This window comes from Dermochelys coriacea, chromosome 2 (assembly GCF_009764565.3).
Source record: "Dermochelys coriacea isolate rDerCor1 chromosome 2, rDerCor1.pri.v4, whole genome shotgun sequence".
NCBI lineage: Eukaryota > Metazoa > Chordata > Testudines > Dermochelyidae > Dermochelys > Dermochelys coriacea.
The window spans coordinates 30445017-30469245 of NC_050069.1; the positions used below are offsets into that span (position 1 = coordinate 30445017).

The window sequence follows — 24229 nt, forward strand, 5'->3', positions numbered from 1 at the left end:
ATCTTGTACACACCAATAATGAGAAATAACTGTTCATGGTAACAAGCTCTGTATAGAGCAATATTCTTGAGGAAAAAATATATTATTTTCTAAAATTTATAATGCCTCATCCCCATTAAAATGTGTGCAATGGGTTCCTTTCTAGACTCATTCTAAACCTTAATATGAGGGTAATCTGCACCTCCGAATAACAAATCTGGGTGTAGGGGAGAGAGAAGAAATTGCAGTTTAGCTGTCCTAGTCAGGTGATCAGTGAAAATACAAACTTCAAAAAATCTGGTTACTAGTCACTGTAATCTTGATAAAGTTAGTAACTATCCTATAAAATTACCTATTCTGAAATTGGCAACCACCATTAACATCTGTAGTAATAGACATACATTTGGTATACAAAGGGAAGAAAGAAAGAGATTCACATATGCTTATGTATTATCTGCCACTGATCCTTCAATAGTGACTGGCACTGCGCATTTATTTGTACCTTCCCAAGGTACAAATTATAGTTTAGCAGATTTAGATTAAATCTCAGAAAAAAATTTCCTAACTGTAAGAACAGTAGGGCAATGTTACAAAATGCCTAGGGAACTCATGGAATCTCCTTTACTGTAGGTTTTCAAAAAGGTGTCTGGATAGCCATTTGTCTTGGATGGTTTAGCCACAACAAATCTTGCATCTTGGCAGGAGGTTAGACTAGATGACACTAGTGGTCCCTTCTAACCCTGTGGTTCTATGATACTAGGCTTTGATGATCATTATGAATGGGCCACTAGACCATTTGGTTACCTCTTTATCTAGAGGTCTGCCCTTAAGTTGATGTAGGTTTGTGACTTCCATAAAATCTGGTGCATTTGTCCCCGAGTGGGCCTCATCCAGTTTTTGTTGAAATCTAAGGTAAGATTTATATTAAAGTCTGTATAAGTTAAATTCAGCACTCGTAGAGGCAAAAAGAAGGGGGGAAATTGGCTGGCATGAGCTATAGGAATAGGAATATGTGCATTCCTTCATCTCACCTGACCTTGACCAGAGTATGTGCTCACAGTCTCTCACTACTGTCAGATAGAAACTTCAGGATAAGGAATTGTGAGATGTTCACCCTTCTGTTCACTTTGGGCTGTCATTTCTGTCCTATGAGATCTTCGGCTCTCCTTAGATTTACAATAATGTGTGTCACTGCTCATTATGATTCTGAAAATGTAAACTATTTATTTATAAAGAGAATACATTTTTCATAAGATATTATCAGAAAACAATTGGTGTAATTAGCAATTCATTTTGATAATATTTATAAAATGACCTTAGCAAATAATTAATCGTACTTAATTTCTGAGCACTTTGTGTAAATTTTAGGTAAAATTAGAGATTTGCTGCGGAGGAAATTGTAGAATCACTCATATAGATCATTGTTTTAAAAGATATGATACATTTCTTTGCTCTTTTACATGTCTAGGTTTTACATGTCTATTGTATTAATATGTCCCTTTATTATTCTTAGCCTTATGCGGAGGAGATGTTAGAGGACCTAGTGGAACAATTTTATCTCCTGGTTATCCTGAATTGTACCCAAATTCCCTGAATTGTACATGGACTGTGGATGTCACCCATGGAAAAGGTAAGAGATTTAATTGTATTTTTGTTTCAGTCTTCTTTATTTTAGTTTGCTATTTCATGCCCCATATGCAAAACCAGGTTAGCACTGATGAGCTGGGAGATTTGCTATAAACATTATTAATTATGATGATTAATAATTTATACTGTGGTAGCCCTTATGTCCCAGTCATGGACGAAAGACGCCATTGTGCAAGTCATTGTACAAACGTGGGACAAAAAGATGGTTCCTGTCCCTTACAATCCAAGACAAGAGACAACAGGTGGATATAGACCGATAGTCAAGATAACACAAGGAAAGAATGGGACAATATTTTCAGCATAATAGGTAGTGGCAACAGCACACGATCCATTTACCCATTGTCAAGTTTTATTAGGCATTACAGTAAAGGAGAGTTTAAGGAGGGCTTTGAAGGAGGACAATGAGATGGCTTAGCAGATGTTCATGGGGAGCTACTTCCAAGCAAGACATGCAGCATAGGGAAAAGCATAAAGGTATTTGTTTGAATATTTAACAAGTGGGTGATGAAGACTGGCATTGTTGGACAGTTGGTGATGACAATTGGTGTCTAAATAGCATATAAAAGTTGATAGATAGGTTGGGGGATACATGGTGAAGGGCCTGGAAAGTGAAGTCAAGTAGCTTATGTTTGATATGATAAGAGAAAATGGAGCCAATGGAGGGATGCAAAAAGAGCGGTGACATGGCCACAGCGATGGGCTAGGAAAATGATCTTTGTAGCATTCCGAATGGTTATCAGAAATGTTATGGTCTGAGGGACAGGGAGGATGGTGGTGATACCCACAGTGATAAAAAATGGAATCGGTGGTGAGGGCTTGGGGGAAGATTAAAAGCTCTGTTTTAGCCATATTCATCTTGAGTTAAGGGCTAGACATCCATGAGCAGATGTCAGAGAGAATGATAATATAGTTTGGACAGAAGGAGACCATCAGGAGTAGAGTTGTAGATCTATGAATCATCCCCATACAGTTGATTTTATTTTTGCAGAGGAGATTACCCAGAGATAAGGTGTAGAGAGAAAAGGGAAAAGGACATTTGAAATCTCCACCAAAATTTGGAGGGGAAATGAGGAAGATCCTTTGAAGGACATGCTGAATGAGTAGATAGAGAGGTAGCAGGAGAATCAGGAAATGACTGAGTCACAAAAGCCAAGGGAGGGTAAGATTTCAAGAAGTAGTGTGGTTGATGGTCTCAAAGGCTGAAGCCAGGTCAAGAAGGATGAGCATAAAGTCATGGTTCTGAGCTTTGTTCAGGAAAGGTTGTCATACATATAAAGGGAAGGGTAACCACCTTTCAGTATACAGTGCTATAAAATTCCTCCTTGCCAGAAGCAAAATTCTTTCACCTGTAAAGGGTTAAGAAGCTAAGGTAACCTCGCTGGCACCTGACCCAAAATGACCAATGAGGGGACAAGATAATTTCAAATCTGGAGGGAGTGGGACAAAGGCTTTTGTTTGTCTGTGTGATGCCTTTGCCGGGAAGAGATCAAGGATGCAAGTTCTCCAACTTCTGTAAAGTTAGTAAGTAATCTAGCTCGAAAATGTGTTAGGTTTTCTTCGTGTTTTGGCTTGTGAAATTTGCTGTGCTGGAGGGAATGTATATTTTGTAACTTAAGGTTTTGCATAGAGGGATGCTCTATGTTTTGAATCTGATTACCCTGTAAAGTATTCACCATCCTGATTTTACAGAGGTGATTCTTTTACCTTTTTCTTTAAATAAAATTCTTCTTCTAAGAACCTGATTGATTTTTCATGGTTCTTAGGATCCAAGGGTTTGGGTCTGTGTTCACCTGTACAAATTGGTGAGGATATTATTATCAAGCCTTCCCCAGGAAAGGGGGTGTAGGACTTGGGGGGATATTTTGGGGGATAGGACTCCAAGTGGTCCTTTCCCTTTTCTTTGTTTAAATCGCTTGGTGGTGGCAGCGTATCAGGTTTTTAATCTAAGCTGGTTCCCAAGGCAAGAAAGAAATCTGTGCTTTGGAGAAGTTTTAACTATAACTGGTAAGAATAAGCTTAGGGGGTCTTTCATGCAGGTCCCCACATCTGTACCCTAGAGTTCAGAGTGGGGAAGGAACCTTGAGAGAGGTCATTAGAGATTTTGGTGAAAGTCGTTTCAGTGAAGTGCAAGGCTGGAAATGAGATTAGAAGCAGGTGTTGAATGGAATTGGAGAATAGGAATTTCAGATGGTGATTGCTTAAAGAGACAGCATGTTCAATGAGTTTAGAAATGAAAGGGAGATTGAGTAGTAGTTGGAGAGGCCCATGTGGACAAGTCTGTATTTTTTTTAAGATGGGAGAGACTATAACATATTTGTTTTGTAAGGGGTTAGAGGAGAGTGAGAGGCCAAGGAGATGAGTAAGGAAGGGGATGATAGTGGGAAAGAGGGAAACTAGTAATGCCCTGGGATGGGGTCACTGGATCAAGTGGAGGGATAAGAAAGGGAAAACAGACAAGAAACTTCTGAGTCTGTGATAGGGAAGAGGAGACAGTTGTAAGGTAGGAATGGGGAACAGAAGGCAAACAGGAGATGGGGAGACCTTCTTCAACTTTCTCTTCGAAGAAATCAGTTAGTTCTTGTGCAGAGAGAGAAGTGAAGGCAGGTATATAAACAGTGGCAACTCCCAAAGATCACCTAGTGGTTGCACCAAACTGAGACATCACTCCCAGTAAATTGTACAAATTTGTGACCTTCCATGTTCTTTCTGAGAAATGCAATAGTTAACAATATTGGCATTAAATTATCGTCATTGGGCATCTGAATTATTACATCACTGAGATGAGCAAGGCATTCTGCACATTCACAACAGGTATGTCATCACTGTATTGGTTTGATTGGCTCCCAGGTTATCATAGCCCATGTGCGAGCAGCCACGCTGCAAAGCTACTCCTTACTACAAGTTACTAGGTAGACGCTCATGCTACACTCATGAGAGAACTTATCTGTCCTTCTGGGCATATCGGGGGCATTGTGGGAAAGCACTGGAGGTCTGTCAGCACTTGAGTGAGTTAGCCTGTTCCTCACTACAAAGTGAGTGGGTTACCAGCCCAAACATAAGCAGCACTAGGTGTTAACCCAGGGCAGGTTGGCTAACTTGGGTGCAAAGCACCACCACTCTCAGGTTCCTGTGTGTGAACAGGAGCTGGATTAGGGGCAACCCCTGAGTAAGAGCCTGAGTTAACTCTTCAGTGAAGACTAGCCCCAAAACATCTCTGAGAGTTATCAGTACAAAGTCATGTGGGTGGAGGGTATGATAAGAGTAACTGGCTGCTTCAGATCCCTCTTTTCACTGCAACCCTGATCTAGGAACATACTATTTTAAAAATAAAAGTTGAGATTCTTTCTTGATCAGATTACTCAAGGAGTTGGGGCTTTAAGAAGAACACTAACGATCTTGAGACTCATGAGACAGTGATAGTTGGTAACACTACAGATATTAACATATTTTTCATTTGTTTTCATGCTGCTCTAAGGAAAACTGTTGTTTTGTACAAACATACTAAAATCCTTAGAAGGAAAGACCCAATCTAAAGTATGAATAATATAATTTGATATTACCATTATTGAACTGCACTACTTAAGGATGTGCAAGGAGTGACTGATGAGTTAGGTTTTGCTTTGTTCAGAGGATAAGGACTCCTTGCATGGGTTTTTCATTTTTTTTTCTTCCTTGCACAGCAAAAAGACATTGATTTTGATGCTTCTGAGCGTTAGGGGGCTTATTCATCCACTTACTTCCCTGGTCCTTCTCGCATGAACAGAGAGCAACAATACCCAAAGTCCAAAGGTGCAAACAATTCAATGTTTATTGGGGTGAACTTCCAGCAAGCATGATTCCAGTTTCCTTCCTTAGTATTCCTCTTCCCAGCTCTAACACCACAGAGCCTTACCTGTGGCCCTGTTCCCATTCCCCCCCTTAGCAAAACATGATTCCAATCCTCCTGCCCCGACTTCCTGATTGACTGCAGACTATATAGTAAAATTTGAGTTCTGCTTAGCTATACCTTAATCAATCATTTTACTGAAATTTAACTAACCAATCCTAACATATTGTGACATGATTATTTAACCAATTATATCCCACCACCTTAATTAGTTTACACCCAGCAAAATTAATTGTACAGCAGACAGAAACAATCACAGAACCAGTCAGAGATTATACAGACAAACAATAGGGAAATGGGGACTACAATTATAGAACAACACAGAAATGAGGATTTCACATCCCAGCTATTGATAAGTGAGTTCTTGCCAGACAGGATGCTATCAAACTAAGTTTCCTTTTACATCTTCTTGACACTTCCCTTTCTCTGGAGGTGATAGGCATTACCAGGACAGGATTGTATTCCTAACAGCCCAATAGCACCTTATTTCAATGTGACTAATTTGGAATGTGAGGATGTGACCTTTCGCTTCCCAGTTTATGGCTGCCTCTACTACTTAGCCAAAGGCCTTAGCCTAAGAACAGGACCTCAGACTGTCACAGTAAGAGAAGGCCCTTACACCAGCAGACAGTGATTTTGATTCTTTCTTTTATACCTCTATAACTAGCTAAGTGATAAGAATACACCTAAATTATTAGAGTATAGGCCTTTACAGACAGGCCTGAATATATATATCCTAACACTGAGGCCCTCATTAGCCAAGAGGGAGGGGGAACATTTGCATTGTAGAATGTTTCCTGTAGGGCCAATATAAATCACAATCTTGACCACATACAAAATGGATTTGTTTGTTTATTTTTAAGGGTGTAAGCTAAGTAACAGTTCTCTAGAAACATCATTATATACTCTCTGCTACAGTATAACATGTATTAGACATGAAGGAGGTCAACAAGTCTCTTATATTTGTCCCATTTTTAACTAACGATAGTATTTTTTCTAATTACATTTTCTATGTTGCTTTTTATGTTTTTTTCTCAGCTGTTGCCAGATTTCTGGTTGGTAGTGTTGGGGCAGAGTGCGTTAGTATACTTTAAAAATGCACATCCACACATTACATAAGAAGGCATTTAAGGCTTCAGATTTCCTTCTGTATAAATACAAATTTAATTAACACTTCTTTTTCTTTTGTATGCCATTTGAAAAACAACAGGCTGTGATTATAACAGAATGTTAAGATTTGAAAGCCATTCTAATATTTCTGGAGTAGCTAGGTGGATCCCTCTTGTACCACCACTGTAAGCGTTAATGGGGCAGTTGTCCATGATGTGTCGTATGACTTACACCTCACACAGTCACAATTTGCTGATTATTTGATTTTCCATTTGTGGAGAAAATATACATACCTTCAATACATTGTCTGTATGCGGATGAGTGAAGTCCACTCCCTGTGGGGAAGGCAGAATCCTGGCACTTCTTTTGTTGGATCTTCAATCAGGTCTTTGTTTGGAGAATCACAAGCAGGCCACAATTCAAGCCAGTGAGGGCTGGTGTCTTTTCCATTGGCATGTAGCATTGACATGTAGATCCAGAAAGGTTTACTGGATATGGGTCTGGAGAGTGGCAGTGAATTCAGATCTTGATGAATGAGATGACAACCTTCATGTGATCGCCCCTGTTACATGTGAAAGCACAAGGAATGTCATCAAATGAGTGACTGAATGACCTTAAAGGACCTCCCAGTCAGAAAAGCAAGGGCAATAACATTCCATATCAGGGCTAAATCTTCCTTCCAATAGGTCCATCGCTTTCTGGATATGGATATGCAAATTATGCAGCTCAGGTTCAGCCTAACCAACACAAAGTACAAGTACACTACAAAAATTAACACTGAACCTGCAAGCACGCAAAAATTACATTAATAAAACATTAAGTGTGACCTTCATTATAAAGAAATGTATTTTAACTCCACTTCTGATCTATGCCCCAGACTATAGGTAGTCTTAAATATACCTTTAATATATTTCTCATGGAGCACTATTAAGATCCATATGTATCTTAAAAAAAAAACTAGTAATATTAAATAGTAAAACTTCTGGAAGTAACTGAAAAAAACAAGTACATAATTTCCTTCGCTAGAAACATGCAAAATGCTTCTTCAGATAATTATTTTATCTGTTCAAACAGCTGTTATGTGATAAGGGGAGGGATGTGTATATTAAAACAAAGCATGTCATCATTTGTATTTTATTTTACTTCATTACAATAACAATATTATTCATATTATGTTCTCTATGAAATGATACTATCTATGGAATATCAAATTTATAATTAAATTTATGAACTAATGGAAGATTTTTCATCAAACAACCAGGTTCGTAACACTGAGAGAGAAAGCTTGAGTGTCATATATCTTCCTATCTTATTTATTTTAAAGTGTTCACTCATATTTCTGAAAACAAAACAAATCCCTGCCCAAAAATCTCTTCTAAACTTTTTCTCCTGAGACATCATAATCTGTCACACAGTGTACATTAAAATGAGTAGACCATTTTTCTGCTAAGAACTGAGTTGTGCAACAACAATTAGAATATACTTTGGTGCTTAGAAATGTCATCACATACTGGGAAAGCGATGCAAACATCCCCTTGATTTAGACTTTGAGTTCTGGGTTTGAAAAAAACTAAAAGTGAAACTTAGCTGAAACTGATGAGTATCCCATGGTTTTGAGATACTGCCATAAATCTCTCCCTGGAATCTATGTCAAAGTAGGGACAGGGTTTGTGCACAAAAAGGCCAGGGGTCTTTCATGGTGTGAGTTAAGAAGAGAGAGAATAAGTAATGTATCCAGAATGGATCTATTGTTTTGTTCATAGATTCATAGATTTTAAAGCCAGAAAAGTCCATTAAGATAATTTAGTCTGACTTTATGCATAACGCAGTTAGGAAACCCCAACCCAGTAATTCTTTCATCAAGCCTGTGACTTTTGTTTGAGATGTAAGATGTCACTCTTGATTTAGAGACTGTACGTAATAGAGAATGTACCACTTCTGTAGATCAGTTGTTCCTGTGATTAATTACCCTCACTGTTTAAAAATTTGCATCTCATTTCTAGTCTGAATTTGTCCAGCTTCAGCCAAAAGATCTTTTTAGTGACACTGCATTCCATGATAGTCCTTCATCCTCAATGTGTGACTTTGCACATGACTGTATTAAAATACATATTATTAAAAAAAGCCTACCTTATCAAACAATCCAGATTGTTCTGTATACTGACCCATTCCTATTATTATTTACCATCCAACTTGTTGAGAGAGGAAAGAAATAAATGGTAGTTTATTGTTAAACAGAAAGAGGGGTATCCTGTGATGTGATCCAGGCATGGTTAATCACCATGCAGCTTTCAGCAAGGATAAACCAGCTCAAACTCATCACCATTGGCACCAGAGTCATGAACATTAAACATCACGTTATCATTGGTCAGGCACTCATGATCTAAGGTGCCTCCTGCAGCAACAAGTTGAGCAGCACTATCTGAACAGCCCTCATCTTGGAAAATTTAGTCCAGTTCAGGGAGAGATGTTAACAGAGCAACACACAGATCTTAACAAGATGCTACTGCACACTCCAGCTGTAAAGAAATGTTTGTAATAAAGTGATCTTAATATATGCCTAGGAGAAAGAGACAGAGTAAGTACCAGAGGGCTGTTGTAATGTTGCCTATGAAAGTATAAGGAATATTGTCTGTGGCTCTTTGACAATGGAAAAGGAGATGTTAGCATCTTCCCCTGCCACCAGTTACATGTCATTAGTTGCCTCTGTCTCTGCTTTCATTACTGCTGTAATGCTTGCTGCATTTTCCTTTTCTCCAAGACTGTAGCTATTACACCTTCTTTCCTTGATTTTGATCTGTCTCATTCAAATTTAAAAGAAACCATTTGGAAACCTACTTATTTGGGGCTTGTATTCTTTCTTTCTTTCTTTCTTTCTTTCTTTCTTTCTTTCTTTCTTTCTTTCTTTCTTTCTTTCTTTCTTTCTTTCTTTCTTTCCACAATCCTCCCTTCTTTCCAAAAATCCCCAAATGGATAGAAAACATAGAAATGTCCCTACCTCCATCCAACAAGACTATAGTACACTAAAGAAGTAAAAGAACAGCTGCACCATTAGTGATTATTTTTGCCATTATTAGCTAAAGATCTATAGGTTTTGGGTTTTATGCATATATCACATTGGTAGATGTGCAGGTGAACGAGCCTCTGAAGGTGTGGCTGATGTGATTAGGCTGGTGTCCCCTGAATAGATATGTGGACAGAGTTGGCAATGGGCTTTGTTGCAAGGATAGGTTCCTGGGTTAGTGGTGCTGTTGTGTGATGTGTGGTTGCTGGTGAGTATTTGCTTCAGGTTGTGGGGCTGTCTGTAAGCAAGGACTGGCCTGTCTCCCAAGATCTGTGAGAGTGATGGGTCGTCCTTCAGGATAGGTTGTAGATCCTTGATGATGCGTTGGAGAGGTTTTAGTTGGGGGCTGAAGGTGATGGCTAGTGGCGTTCTGTTATTTTCTTTGTTGGACCTGTCCTGTGGTAGGTGACTTCTGGGTACTCTTCTGGCTCTGTATTTTGTGCTATTATAAAAGTGGTGAGAAAATGAAATCCAACTGTTGCATTCTACTTAAACATTTTGGATTTTTTTCATCAAAATTCAAACATGTATGACACATTGCTTGGTTTTATATTTATATATGTTATAGTTGTTATTTATTAAACATGTGCAATCTCTATTCTTATAACAAACAAACTCTAGTTAGAACAAATCCAATGTATAGAACAAATACAAAAATACCATCCAGCAGAAACGAGAATAGATCAAGATATTTACACAATGCTTGGATTCTGGTATTAACCTCCATATTTCCAGCTAATGGATTTTTATGGCTCATGTTAAAACAAAACTAACAAACAAAAGGAAATCAAAGCCAAGAGGGAAAAGAGCTGGAGGAGAGACAAAGAGGAGAGCAGATTGGGAGGGAGTGGATGCATTTATCTCCTATCTTTCATCCAAATCTCCTGCTGGAACATTTAGCCGACCAGGTCTCAGAAACTGTCCCAAACAGAACTCATATATTTCTAGTGCTAGCCACCTATTGTAAGTGATCCTTTCCTTCACAGCCAAGCCTGCCAGTCCATAATACCAGCCTGTGTACCTAGGGGGCACTTACTTTGAAATGTAGCAAAATATGATGTCTCACAACAAGACATTACTTGGTTTTAAATAGAAGGAAATGTGTGATTCAGTTAATTATCAAAAGCAAATATCCAACTCTGGTAGCAATAAAATAGAAGTTTAAAAAACAAACAAACAAACAAACAAACAAAACAAACAAAAAAACCCACCCTAACCAACAGGAAGGAAGGAAGGAAGGAATAACTAACAAAATAAATTAAATAAATAAAAATAAAAAACCTAGCAGACCTATTGGTTATACATTTTAAGTAGGTTGAACATATGTATTAGAATATTGGATTACTTTAATTTTCTGAATCAGCATTTGTAATAAGAAAAGGAGTACTTGTGGCACCTTAGAGACTAACAAATTTATTAGAGCATAAGCTTTCGTGAGCTACAGCTCACTTCATCGGATGCTTCATAGGCCTATGAAGCATCCGATGAAGTGAGCTGTAGCTCACGAAAGCTTATGCTCTAATAAATTTGTTAATCTCTAATGTGCCACAAGTACTCCTTTTCTTTTTGCGAATACAGACTAACACGGCTGCTACTCTGAAACCTAACATTTGTAATAAAATGCACAGATTTAAGCAGTGATATAATTGCATTCATGTTAACGCTGTGATATGTAAATAGATATTTGTTTCTAACAGGAGTTCAATTCACCTTTCACACCTTTCATTTGGAAGACCATCATGACTACTTACTAATTACAGAGAATGGCAGTTTCACTCAGCCACTAGCACGCCTGACTGGATCAGATCTTCCTTCGGCAATCAACGCCGGTCTCTATGGAAATTTCAGGGCTCAGTTGCGCTTTATTTCAGATTTTTCAATATCATATGAAGGATTTAACATTACTTTCTCTGGTAAGGGGCTGAAATGAGCTATTTGTATAAAGTGAAGAAAATTCAACTTTTTGAGAGAGGTCCAAAATTGTTTTGAATGAATAGTGTTTTGTAAAATAACACAATTGCTTTCTTTGTACCTTAAGAAATTAAATCCTTATATCTCTGTTGAAGCATTTTTAGTACACATTTGAAGAAGTAAAAAAGGCAGTAAACTGTAAAGTATGTTACTGAGGGTGAGAAAAAAATGGAGCAAACCTAATTTCAAGTAGTGATATTCCAGATGAGCCCTTTAGGAAACTGGTCATGATGTACAGTTTGTTTTATGTGTCTGAGGCATTTATGGCTCTTATAAGAATGGTAATGCATGTTGTGTTAGACATCTTACAAATGCTATGAGCATTTATTGGTCTAATTTTCAAACCGCAGCTGAATCACCTATTTACTATATGTGCATTCATTTTGTGTTTGGTTCTAAAGGCTAAATTGAGGGTCACGTAGAAATGTGCGCAAAATAATAGTATATATGGCAATAATAAGGTGGATAGAGAGTAAACAATTGCAGTTCTTGCCACATAGAAGCTGATTTTTTGTTTGCTTGTTTATTTCCAGAATATAATCTTGAACCTTGTGAGGATCCTGGGATTCCACAATTTGGTAACAGACTAGGATTTAATTTTGGAGTCGGTGATACTCTGACATTCTCTTGTTCATCTGGATACCGTCTAGAAGGAATTTTGGAGATTATCTGTCTTGGTGGTGGCCGACGTGTATGGAGTGCACCTCTGCCAAGGTGTGTGGGTACGTGGTCAGCTGCTTTCATTTGCTTGTACGTGTAGTCATTGTCCATAGAGTTGCAGATATACAGCATGGATAAGCATGGTAACACACTTCTTAGTTTTCACAGTACTTTTTATGTTTTCCATGTTTCTTTCATTTTATTTCCTTTTTTAAAAATTCTGTAGTTGAACTGGCATACCAACTTCACAGACAATTCTTGGAGACACTTTCTAGGCACATCCACATTTAGAAGATAATGGTCCTTTTTTTCCATATTGGTGATCAGGTGCAGAAACAGGAATATAAATTTAGGCCAACATTTTCCAACTTGGATGCCAGACAATAGACACTTAAATTAATATTTAAGTTTCTAGGTGACATCTGTATGGGGAATGTAGAGTTAATTGTTGTTAGGGTATCTAGAGCTCATGTATCAACATTTTAAACATGCTATATTAATATAAATAAATGAATGAACATCCTGATTTTTAGTTTTACTGGGGATTCTCAGTCCCAGTGAAGTTGCATCTGTATTATATCTAACAATAGGGACATGTATTTAAGTGCCTAATTTTAAGCATCCAGGTAGGAAGATGTTCGCCTCAACAATTAAGGTGAAATCCTGGCCCCACTGAAGTCAATCGCAAAACTCCCATTGATTTTTGGATACAGGATTTCATCCTTATTTTTATAATCTTGTAGGAAATAAATGAGTAACTTTATTGTTTGAAGAGGGTTGTGTGGGAAAGCATCTCTGTTGAGGAATTTTTATAATATGATTGGTACATAAAGATGAAAGTAGATTTTTTCCCCCTAAATTTGTTGTTGGTATAAAGAATATTAATTGACTAAATTTTGAATTATTCCAATATTAATATTTGGTGAATCAAAGCCCTTATTCTGCAAATATACTGATACTTAACTTCACATATGTACATAGTTCCAGACTACTCATGTGCATAAAGTTAAGCACATATATAAATGTTTGCTTGATAGGGGACTAGAGAAATGAATTAGTTTAGTAATTGATTTAATGCTGCCACAGGCACTTCACATTTCTCTTTCCCTCTAGCTCATTTCTTCCCTGTGGGATGAATAGCATTGAGTATGTGTGTGGGGGAATGGGAAGGAAAGATCCTTCTTGTATGACAGGTGGAATTTAAGTTTTGTTATAGCCATGTCAGTCCCAGGGTATTAAAGAGACAAGATGGGAGTGGTAATATCTTTTATTTGATCAGCTTCTATTGCTGAGAGACACAAGCTTTCAAGCTTGCAGAAGAGCACTGTGTAAGGCCTAAAGCTTGTTTCTCTCACCAACAGAAGTTGTCCCAATAAAATATATTTCCTCACCCACCTTGTGTCTCAGGTGGAATTTAAGGCCTTGTCTACACTACAAAGTTTTGTTGGCAAAAGTTATGCCGCTTTAATTAAAATGCTTTAATTAATACCACTGTTGCATGTCCACACTAGCTCCTTGTGTTAGCAGAGTGTATCCACACTAACAGCTTTTGCATCCACAGGGAGAGCAGTGCACTCTGCTATTCCACTGTGCAACTGGCCACAGTGTACTTTGGGAAGGGTTGGCAGTGCCTCATGGGGCAGATACAGCGTCACATGATGCAGGTTTCTCAATCCCATCATTCCAGGGACATCCTAGTATATTTTCAGTTGCTTTTTTCAACTGAAGTGGGGGGTGGCGGGGGGGGGGGGGGGAAGAAAGAGGAGAGTGGTGTGTCTAGGGAGGAAGAGACAGCAGGCTGACCGACCTATCCTGAGGCAAGGGGAGCCCACATATCAGCGCCCGGCTCTGCTGGGCACAGCAGTCTCTCCTGAAGCAGCCTGCTCTGCCTGCCTGCCTATGGTTCTCCCACAGCCTCCTCAGCTGCCCTGAGAGGCAAACTGATCAGCTCTGGGAGCTCTCTGTGCTGAGGAATGTCAAAGCAGCACAGCAGTCCCTTCTTCCCTCCTCCCACTCCCTGCAGCAGCAGTCTGCCTGCTGCTGTGATCCTAATGAGGGCGGAATAGGAGAATTCCAGGCTGATGATTTGCTCTTTGTTCCTCAAATGGAGCAGAATGCTCAGCTGTCAGATAGTTCCCAGAGCTTTCAAAGTGGAGGGGCGCATGCCTGCAGGGCTGCAGAGATCAAAATAGTGAGCAGAGCGGATACTGGTGGAAGCCAGTTATCTTGACAAAACAAACAGTGGTGTCCTAAAGCTGCAAAGCCTCACTGTGTGCTTTGCCACAAAAAGGTTTATGCCCTCCTGAGGTGGTTTTATTTTGTTGGCAAAAAACAGAGTTTTGCCGCCAAACATAGCTTTGTAGGGTGTACACCTCCCCTGTTTTGTTGGCAAAAGGCAGCTTTTGCTGACAAAACTTTGTAGTGTAGACAAGGCCTAAGACTACCCCAGACCTACCTTGACAGACCCTTAAAGGCAGAATAAATTAGTAGCTATTGCTTAAAGATGGATCAGAAAAAAAAACCCTGAAATTTAAATTTCCTGAGGTGGAGAAAAGTGTGTGTGTGTATGTATGAGTGAGAGAGAGAGTGCTACAAATTAGCTGTGAATTATCTTCTAATAAACCTTTGTGTTTTGTGTGTTTGTGAAGGAATAGTCCTCCCGCACAACATGGGTCTATTTTAATGAATATTTCCTCCCACAGATTGCTCCTCCCATGGATGACATTGTGTTTAAATTAAAAAGAAAAGGAGTACTTGTGGCATCTTAGAGACTAACAAATTTATTGGAGCATAAGCTTTCGTGAGCTACAGTTCACTTCATTGGATGCATTCAGTGGAAAATACAGTGGGGAGATGATTTATATACACAGAGAACATGAAATAATGGGCGTTATCATACATACTGTAAGGAGAGTGATCACTTAAGATGAGCTGTTACTGCGGGGGCGGGGAGGGGAAACCTTTTGTAGTGATAATCAAGGTGGGCCATTTCCAGCAGTTGACAAGAACGTTTAAGGAACAGTGGTGGGTGCCTGTGGGGGAAACATGGGGAAATAGTTTTACTTTGTGTAATGACCCATTCATTCCCAGTCTCTATTCAAGCCTAAGTTAATTGTATCCTGTTTGCAAATTAATTCCAATTCAGCAGTCTCTCCTTGGAGTCTGTTTTTGAAGTTCTTTTGTTGAACAGTAGCCATTCTTAGGTCTGTAATCGAGTGACCAGAGAGATCGAAGTGTTCTCTGACTGGTTTTTGAATGTTATAATTATTGACATCTGATTTATGTCCATTTATTCTTTTACGTAGAGACTGTGCAGTTTGACCAATGTACATGGCAGAGGGGCATTGCTGGCACACGATGGCATATATCACATTGGTAGATGTGCAGGTGAACGAGCCTCTGATAGTGTGGCTGATGTGATTAGGCCTTATGATGGTGTCCCCTGAATAGATATGTGGACAGAGTTGGCAACGGGCTTTGTTGCAAGGATAGGTTCCTGGGTTAGTGGTTCTGTTCTGCTGTGTGTGGTTGCTGGTGAGTATTTGCCACTGAATGCATCCGATGAAGTGAGCTGTAGCTCACAAAAGCTTATGCTCAAATAAATTTGTTAGTCTCTAAGGTGTCACAAGTACTCCTTTTCTTTTTGCGAATACAGACTAACACGGCTGCTACTCTGAAACATGTTATTATGCAAGGCACTGTGTTTAAATTGTTTACCTTCGTTATATTGAAAATAAATTAAAAAAAGATTTTCTGAAAAGTAAATCTTTTGGTTTTCCCTTTGTTTACCACATTCATCCTAATTAGAAACCTAGGTTATGGTTACTGCTGTTGAGATGTTTCACAACCTCCACAGAATGATTCTCATCATCTTATGTGCCTTAGCCACCCTCAGTTAAACCCTCAGTTTTGTATCAATTACAAATATATAAATATAAAATCTCATGGGCATTCCTCAAGCAGAAGACACTAAATGTATGAAATAGATTATTCCTTGTAAGTGATTCATTCAGTTCTGATCATTAGTAACACATAAAGGATATTTGTTTTTTTTAAATGACATTTAATTAGTTTTGCCATAATGACGTACTTCTGAACTTCCCTGTTTACCCACCTTCCTGACACACTGGTGTCTGAAAGAAAAGGAGTACTTGTGGCACCTTAGAGACTAACAAATTTATTTGAGCATAAGCTTTTGTGAGCTGTAAGCTTATGCTCTAATAAATTTGTTAGTCTCTAAGGTGCCACAAGTACTCCTTTTCTTTTTGCTAATACAGACTAACATGGCTGCTAGTCTAAAAATTGGTGTCTGACACATTTTATCAAGATTATGTCCCTGGTTCAATAAGAAATTTAAAACTCATTTTTTCCCATGTGCTTCATTCTTCTTTTTCTTGCCCGACATTTGGGTTTAGAATTTCCTCCTGTTCTGTAACTTCTAGTTCCTCAAACCTAGGTTATTGGAAATAATATTTTATTGTTTTCTGAGAGAAATGGAAATTCATATCAATGCTTGAGAGATGTGTGTGTGTGTGTGTGTGTGTGTGTGTGTGTGTGTGTGTGTGTGTGTGAGAGAGAGAGAGAGAGAGATCAACTGAACTTGTGCTATATTGTAAAATATAAGTTATCCAGTGAAAGGGGAGAAACGCTAAAAATTACACCTGGGAAGTAAGGACTGGAATATTTGCCTTAATATCATTAATTATATTATCTATCTGTATAATTGGTTCTAATGTGGACAAAAACTATACAAGTCTCCCATTTTGTTGACACAAATATTTGCATATAATATGTAATTTTCCTGTCCTGACACCAAACAGCAGCAAGGTGTATGAGATTTAGGGTGTGTCTACATGGGAGTTGGTGGTAGGAGGGGTTAATCTGAAGCTTTTGATGCACCTCAGGTAACTCGCAGAATGCAAGTCACACCAATTCCATGCGCATGGAATGCCTGTTCTATTTTAAATTTACTGTGTGAACACCCAACAGTAGTTTTCTGTGAAATGAGGGCATAGTGTTCTCAGGATGTATCCAGTGGTCCTTTGCTTTGCTGCTGAGCAGCATGTATTCTGGGAATTGTGAGAAGCCAGATGAGTTCAATATTTTTAAAAAAATACCATGATTCTGCTATCTCTGCCCCATATTTCCTTTGCGGGCAGGGTTCCGCCATTTCTGAATTGCTGTATTCCAGCATGGATCCAACAATGTTTCACAATGCTGTGGTGACAGGTGTGAATATGTAGTGGTTGCTTGGGCTGTATTATAACAGTAAAAGCTGGACCCTTTCGTCATTGAACTTGTTAGTTGCACCACCGAGCAGATTATGTGGGAGCAAGACAGTGTTCTATGGCAGAGGCTGTAGCTCCTCCAGCATCAGGAGAGCACTCTGAAGTGTTGACAGCAGGATGAGGAAGTGGACGACATCCAGCTGTTGGAGCCAGAGGACTGGTTCCTGGATGAGTGATGCAGCATACAGCATCGTTTATGGGCTGAGAAACAAGCATGGATTGCTGGGAGAAGATGATTCTGCAAACCTGGGATGACCAACAATGGCAAGAAAACTTCAGGGTGGGGAGAGGCTATTCTTTTTGAGCTCTGTGCGGAACTGACCTTGGAGCTGCAGTAACAGTATAGCAATATGTGGTCCCCCATACCTGTTGAAAAGCAGGTCACCACTGCCATCTGACCACCCCAGAACACCTCCAGTCTGTGGCCAACCAATTGGCCTGGGGAGAGCAATTTTTGGGGTCATTCTTATGCAGGTCTGCTATGCCACAGATTCTCATGACCCCATGAATCTCAAACCTGGGTCTGCAAGGTTCCTAGTCAACTGACACCTCTCTGCTCACATCCAACAGCTCAGTACACACCCATCAAATGGAGAAACCATGACATTTGAAGCTACTTCATGGAGACTTCCCCTGGCCATGGCTGGAGGAACACTGGGAACTCTGGTTGTTCAGGGCTTCCTATTAAACCCAAAGAAAGGCACAGGAAGTTGTCCTCACAACTTGCCTCTACATGGGTGCTGCTTGGACACCTCACCCAACATTTCAGACTCTAACCTGCATGATTTCTGGTCACCTGACTAGAATCTGAACCCCTGTCCAGACTAATTCATTTGTCTCTTGCCTGATTTCAGGTAACCTGAACTCAGTCTTCCAGAATTAGGTTGCTAACCATTAGCCCCAGCTGCCTGTGTCCCTGCCCTGATATTGGTAAGGTGCTGTCCCATTGGGTCAGAAAACTAGGTACTGCTCAAGCAATTATTGATGGCTTTGCACACATAGGATTCCCAAACTATACTGGGAAATTGATGGATTGATGGAAAGCATATGCCTATCATTACTTCTGTTCCCCCCTTCCCTCCCATCCTCCCCCCCCCAACACACACACCAGGGCACCAAATTTTATAAACAGGAAGGGGTATTTCTCCATGGTGCTCCAAGGACTGGTTGATCTCCATATTAGAATCTTTCATAATTCAATTCTATTTAGATTAGTGGAGAAAGAGTGGGATCTTCAGTATTTCTGAAAGTTAGTCTCTTTATTCTGTTGTGGGCCTGCCTCTGATCCCACTGGTATATTGTGTATGGATAGTGGAAATGGAATATTCCTTACATATTTTTGTGAAACCCTATACTTTATCTCAGTGTTGTTTAAATTATTTTCTGAGTTAAATGCAATAATGACTCATAATGGATGGATTGTAAATGGGTTTGATTATGAAATAACAATAACAAAAAGAACAAAATTTAATTGAACCAGTGGAGAAAAATAATTAAAATAAATTTAACTAAACAATCTACATTAACCAAATATAAGCAAACCCTTAATTAAAGCAACAGTGCAAAAAAAAGCTGAAAGTGCAACAGTATAAACTGTGCAAACAGAGCAAAGGTGGGGGTGAAGGGAACATAAAGTCAATGGTGAGTATATGCCTTCCCTCTGCCTCTTCTTGCCTATAAACAAATAGGAAAACAATCTGATTTTGGTGTTCAAGCAGTTAGAAATGTAAAAAGCAAATATGCAAAATTTGGAAAATTACATTATAACTTTTTTTATCAATAAACTAAAGTTTAATTATTTAGACAGGTAAGAGTTAGTTTCCTTTAATATGAGAGTGTCTGTTTAACAAAAAAAAAAAAAAAGCATATGATTGCCAAAGAACAAATCCTGCCCAGCTTTTCAAGGTGCAATTCTTCAAAATCTTCAAAATGCATTTTCGAAGAAGTCCAACTGAAATTTAGTAGGATTTGGGCATATAATTTAAGCTTTTTGGAAACTGCAGCTGAGCTAGATAAATAACCCCGGTCTAATCTGTTTTGTTTGTATCGTTTTACATATTCTCTATCTTCTCCCTTTGAGCACTTGAAATGATTTCATGGGCCATTAATATCTGTAAAACTGCAGCCTACTGTATGCAGAATGCATACTTTAAAAGTTCCCTAATTTTTAACATCTGGTCAATGAAGGGATCCATTCTTTTGTTGATAGGTAAGTGAGTAAACTGAAGAAATACGATAAACAGAAGTGAGAATAGGCAGTACTCAGTAATGGGACTTACATATTTATATAATTCTGTGAGATAAACAATGGCTCTGCCACCAAGCTACACCCTCTTAAGCAGCTCAGCCAAAGAAGTTCAGCCTGGTGGTATAGTGCTGGTCCACCAGCTTTACATGGGTAGGGGAAATTTTTATGCTGGGGGAATTCCCCACTGTTCCAGACTTTGCAATGGAAAGTCACATCTTAGAGTTACTTGAATGTGTCAGTAAAGTAGTGGATAAAAGAGACTCAGTGATGTTTTTATTTAGACTTCCAAAAAGCCTCTGATAAGGTCCATCACAAGAGGCTATTAGAGAAGATAAGTAGTCATTATGTGTGCACTCATCTAGAATAAAATATGAAGTATTGCTCACTCCATCTCCAAATGGAGACTGCTGAACCAGAAGGAGTTCAGAGAAGGGTGATGAGAATCATAGAATATTAGGGTTGGAAGAGACCTCAGGAGGTCATCGAGTCCAATCCCCTGCTCAAAGCAGGACCAACCCCAACTAAATCATCCCATCCAGGGCTTTGTCAAACTTAAAACCTCTTAGGATGGAGAATCCACAACCCATTCCAGTGCTTCACCAGTCTCCTAGTGAAACAGATTTTCCTAATATCCAACCTAGACCTTCCCCACTACAATTTGAGACTATTGTTACTTGTTATGTAATCTGCCACTACTGAGAACAGCCTAGCTCCATCCTCTTTGGAAGCCACCCTTCAGGTTTTTGAAGACTGTTATCATCCCCCCTCTCCATAGTCTTCTCTTCTCCAGACTAAATAAGCCCAGTTCCCTCAACCTCTACTCATAAGTAATGTGCCCCAGTGTCCTAATCATTTCTGTTGCCCTCTGCTGGACACTCTCCAATTTGTCCACATCCTTTCTGTAGTGGGGGACAAAATACTCAGATGTGGCCTCACCAGTGCAGAATAGAGGGGAAGAATCAATTCCCTCAGTCTGCTTGTAATGCTCCTACTAATGCAGCCCAATATGCCATTAGCCTTCTTGGCAACAAGGGGACACTGTTGACTCATATCCAGCTCTCATCCACTATAATCTCCAGGTCCTTATTGGCAGAATTGCCACTTAGCCAGTCGGACCCCAGCCTATAGAAGTGCATGGGATTCTTTCTTCCTAACTGCAGGACTCTGCACTTGTCCTTGTTGAATCTCATCAGATTTCTTTTGGCCCAATCCTCCAATTTGTCTAGGTCACTCTGGACCCTATCTTTACCTTACAGCGTATCTACCTCTCCCTCCAACTTAGTGTCTTCCACTAACGTGCACTCCATCCCATCATCCAGATCATTAATGAAGATGTTGAACAAAACCAGCCCCAGGACCAACACCTGGGGCACTCTGCTTGATACCGGCTGCCAGCTAGACATAAAGCTCAATTACCCATTGAGCCCGGCAATCGAGCCATCTTTCTATCTGCCTTATTGTTCATTCATCCAATCCATACTTTTTTAACTTGCTGGCAAGAATATCAAAAGCCTTGCTAAAGTCAAGATATATCACATCTTTCACTTTCCTCATATCCACAGAGACAGTTATCTCATCATAGAAGGCAATCACTTTGGTCAGGCATGACTTGCCCTTGGAGTATCCATGTTGACTATTCCTGATCACCTTACTCTCCTCCAAATGCTTCAAAATTGATTCCTTGAGGACCTGCTCCATGATTTTTCCAGGGACAGAGGTGAGACTGACCGGTCTGTAGTTCCCCGGATTTTAAAGATGGGCACTATATTTTCCTTTTCCCAATCATCCGGGACCTCCCCCAATCACCACGAGTTTTCAAGGATAATGGCCAATGACTCTGCAATCACATCAGCCAATTCACTCAGCACCCTCAGATGTGTTAGATCCAGACCCCTTGTGCATATCCAGCTTTTCTAAATACTCCTTAACTTGTTCTTTCACCACTGAGGGCTGCTCACCTCCTCCTCATACTGTGCTGCCCAGTGCAGCAGCCGGGGAGCTAACCTTGTCTGTGAAGACCAAGGCGAAAAAAGCATTGAGTACTTTAGCTTTTTCTACATCATCTGTCACTATAACAGGTTTCAGAATAGCAGCCGTGTTAGTCTGTATTCGCAAAAAAGAAAAGGAGGACTTGTGGCACCTTAGAGACTAACAAATTTATTTGAGCATAAGCTTTCGTGAGCTACAGCTCATGGAGTGGAAATCTGTCATTATGTTGCCTTCCCCATTCAGTAAAGGTCCCACACTTTCCCTGACCTTCTTCTTGTTACTAATATACCTGTAGAAATCCTTCTTGTTATCCTTCACATCCCTTGCTAGGTGCAATTCCAATTGTGCTTTGGTCTTTCTGATTACACCCCTGCATGTTTGAGCAATATTTTTATACTCCTCCCCAGTCATCTGTCCAAGTTTCCACTTCTTGTGAGCTTCCTTTTTTTGTTTAAGCTCACCAAAGATTTCTCTGTTAAGCCAAGCTGGTTACCTACTATATTTGCTGTTCTTTCTGCACATCTAGATGGCTTGTTCCTGCACCCACAATAAGTCTTCTTTAAAATACAGCCAGCTCTCCTTTCCCCCTTATATTAGACTCCCAGGGGATCCTGCCCATCAGTTCCCTGAGCGAGTCAAAGTCTGCTTTTCAGAAGTCCAGGGTCCATATTATGCTGCTCTCCTTTCTTACTTTTGTCAGGATCCTGAACTCGACCATCTCATGGTCGCTGCTGGCCAGGTTGCCACCCACTTTTACTTCCCCCACTAATTCTTCCCTGTTTGTGAACAGTGGGTCAAGAGGAGCACGGCCCCCTAGCTGGTTCCTCCAGCACTTTCACCAGGAAGTTGTCCCCAATACTCTCCAAAAACTTCTTGGATTGTCTGTGCACTACTGTATTGCTCTGCCAGCACATGTCAGGGTGATTGAAGTCCCCCATGAGAACCAGGGCCTGTGATCGGACAACTTACAGAAGTTTCCAGAAAAAAGCCTCATCTATCTCATCCTCTTGATCTGGTGGTCTATAGCAGATGTCCACCACAACATCACCGCTCTCGCCTCTAAACTTAACCCAAAGACTCTCAGCACGCTTTTCTCCAGTTTCATACTGGAGCTCTGAGCAATCATACACACACAGTGCAAAACCTCCACCTTTTCTCCCCCGACTGTCCTTCCTGAACAGTTTATGCCCATCCATGATAATACTCCAGTCATGTGAATTACCCCACCAAGTCTCTGTTGTTCCAATCACATCATAGTTCCTTGACTGTGCCAGGACTTCCAATTCTTCCTGCTTGTTTCCCAGGCTTCTTGCATTCGTGTACAGGCACCTAAGATAACTAGCCAGGTGTGCTACTTTCTCAGTATGAATCAGGAGGCCTCTCCTTCCTCCTTCTGACTCAATGGTGTCTAGCTAACTGGAAAACTTCCTCCTTCTGACTCATTGGTGGCTAGCTGCTTTCTTCTTTTAACCTGGGGTACTGATATTTCCCCAAACTGGCAGTCTAGTAACTTTTCAGCTTCTCTGATTATCAATAGCATCACTATTTGTTGCTCCAATTCAAAAATCTTTTTCTCCAGCACAGTCACCAACTTCCCCTTCACACACAGGAAGTCCCGTCTGACTTCAGGCAAAAAAGAAAACATGGCACAGCCATTTCATTATGGTCATTGTGGAATCGCAAAGTAGAGGTGAACCTGGAAGGAAAGCCTCTCACATTCCCTTTCTGAACTCCCTCTGAAACTCTCCTCTTAGGCACTTCTGTTTGTGACTAATTTATGTGGGTTGCCACTCTTATGTGAAATAGAATAATCCCTTTTCATTGTAAACAAGGCTTTGTAAAACAAGTGTTTTCCTTTAGTTGAATGCCTTAACCTGCCCCTCCTCTTGCACCCATTTAAAACATTTACTTTCAGGGAAAGAGGAAATGAGTGAGAGAAGTCATGAAAAGGAATGAAGTGGTATAAGATGGCACTTTAATCAGTTTCATGATGTAGGCCCTATCTAACCATCCTAGAACATGCCCACCATTAATTTGTTAAGGGTCATATTTCTTCCACATTTCTTCAGATTAAAAGGTACATTACTTTTTGAGTGGTAACTTCAATATGAATGGGTCTGCTCACAAAATAAGTTACTACTTAGCATGAGAAAGCGACAAAATATGGTCCTAAATAATTATACATAAATTCCAGTTGTAAACATGTACTTATTTCTTTGGCGGGTTAAGTGAGTGTTTAAACTGTGCCATTAGTATATACCAGAGAGCATTTATCCAAATATTTTGTTTTCCTCTGAATCCTCTGAATGGATACTGGGTACAATTCCTTTCTCAATTTGTGGAAATGATTTCCAATATAAATTAGCTAATGGAAATGTGAATATTTG

General features: G+C 39.7%; 1 protein-coding gene across 3 annotated transcripts in view; it reads left to right on the forward strand.

The window, feature by feature from the left end:
- The window catches only part of CSMD3 (CUB and Sushi multiple domains 3), a 1226382-nt gene that overhangs the window by 742556 nt on the left and 459597 nt on the right, over nucleotides 1–24229 (forward strand). For all 3 annotated transcript variants that reach the window (XM_038390468.2, XM_038390469.2, XM_038390471.2), the window contains 3 exons: nucleotides 1493–1609; nucleotides 11384–11599; nucleotides 12191–12379. In XM_038390468.2, the coding sequence (XP_038246396.1) occupies nucleotides 1493–1609; nucleotides 11384–11599; nucleotides 12191–12379 (522 nt within the window). The remainder of the gene's footprint in view (nucleotides 1–1492; nucleotides 1610–11383; nucleotides 11600–12190; nucleotides 12380–24229) is intronic.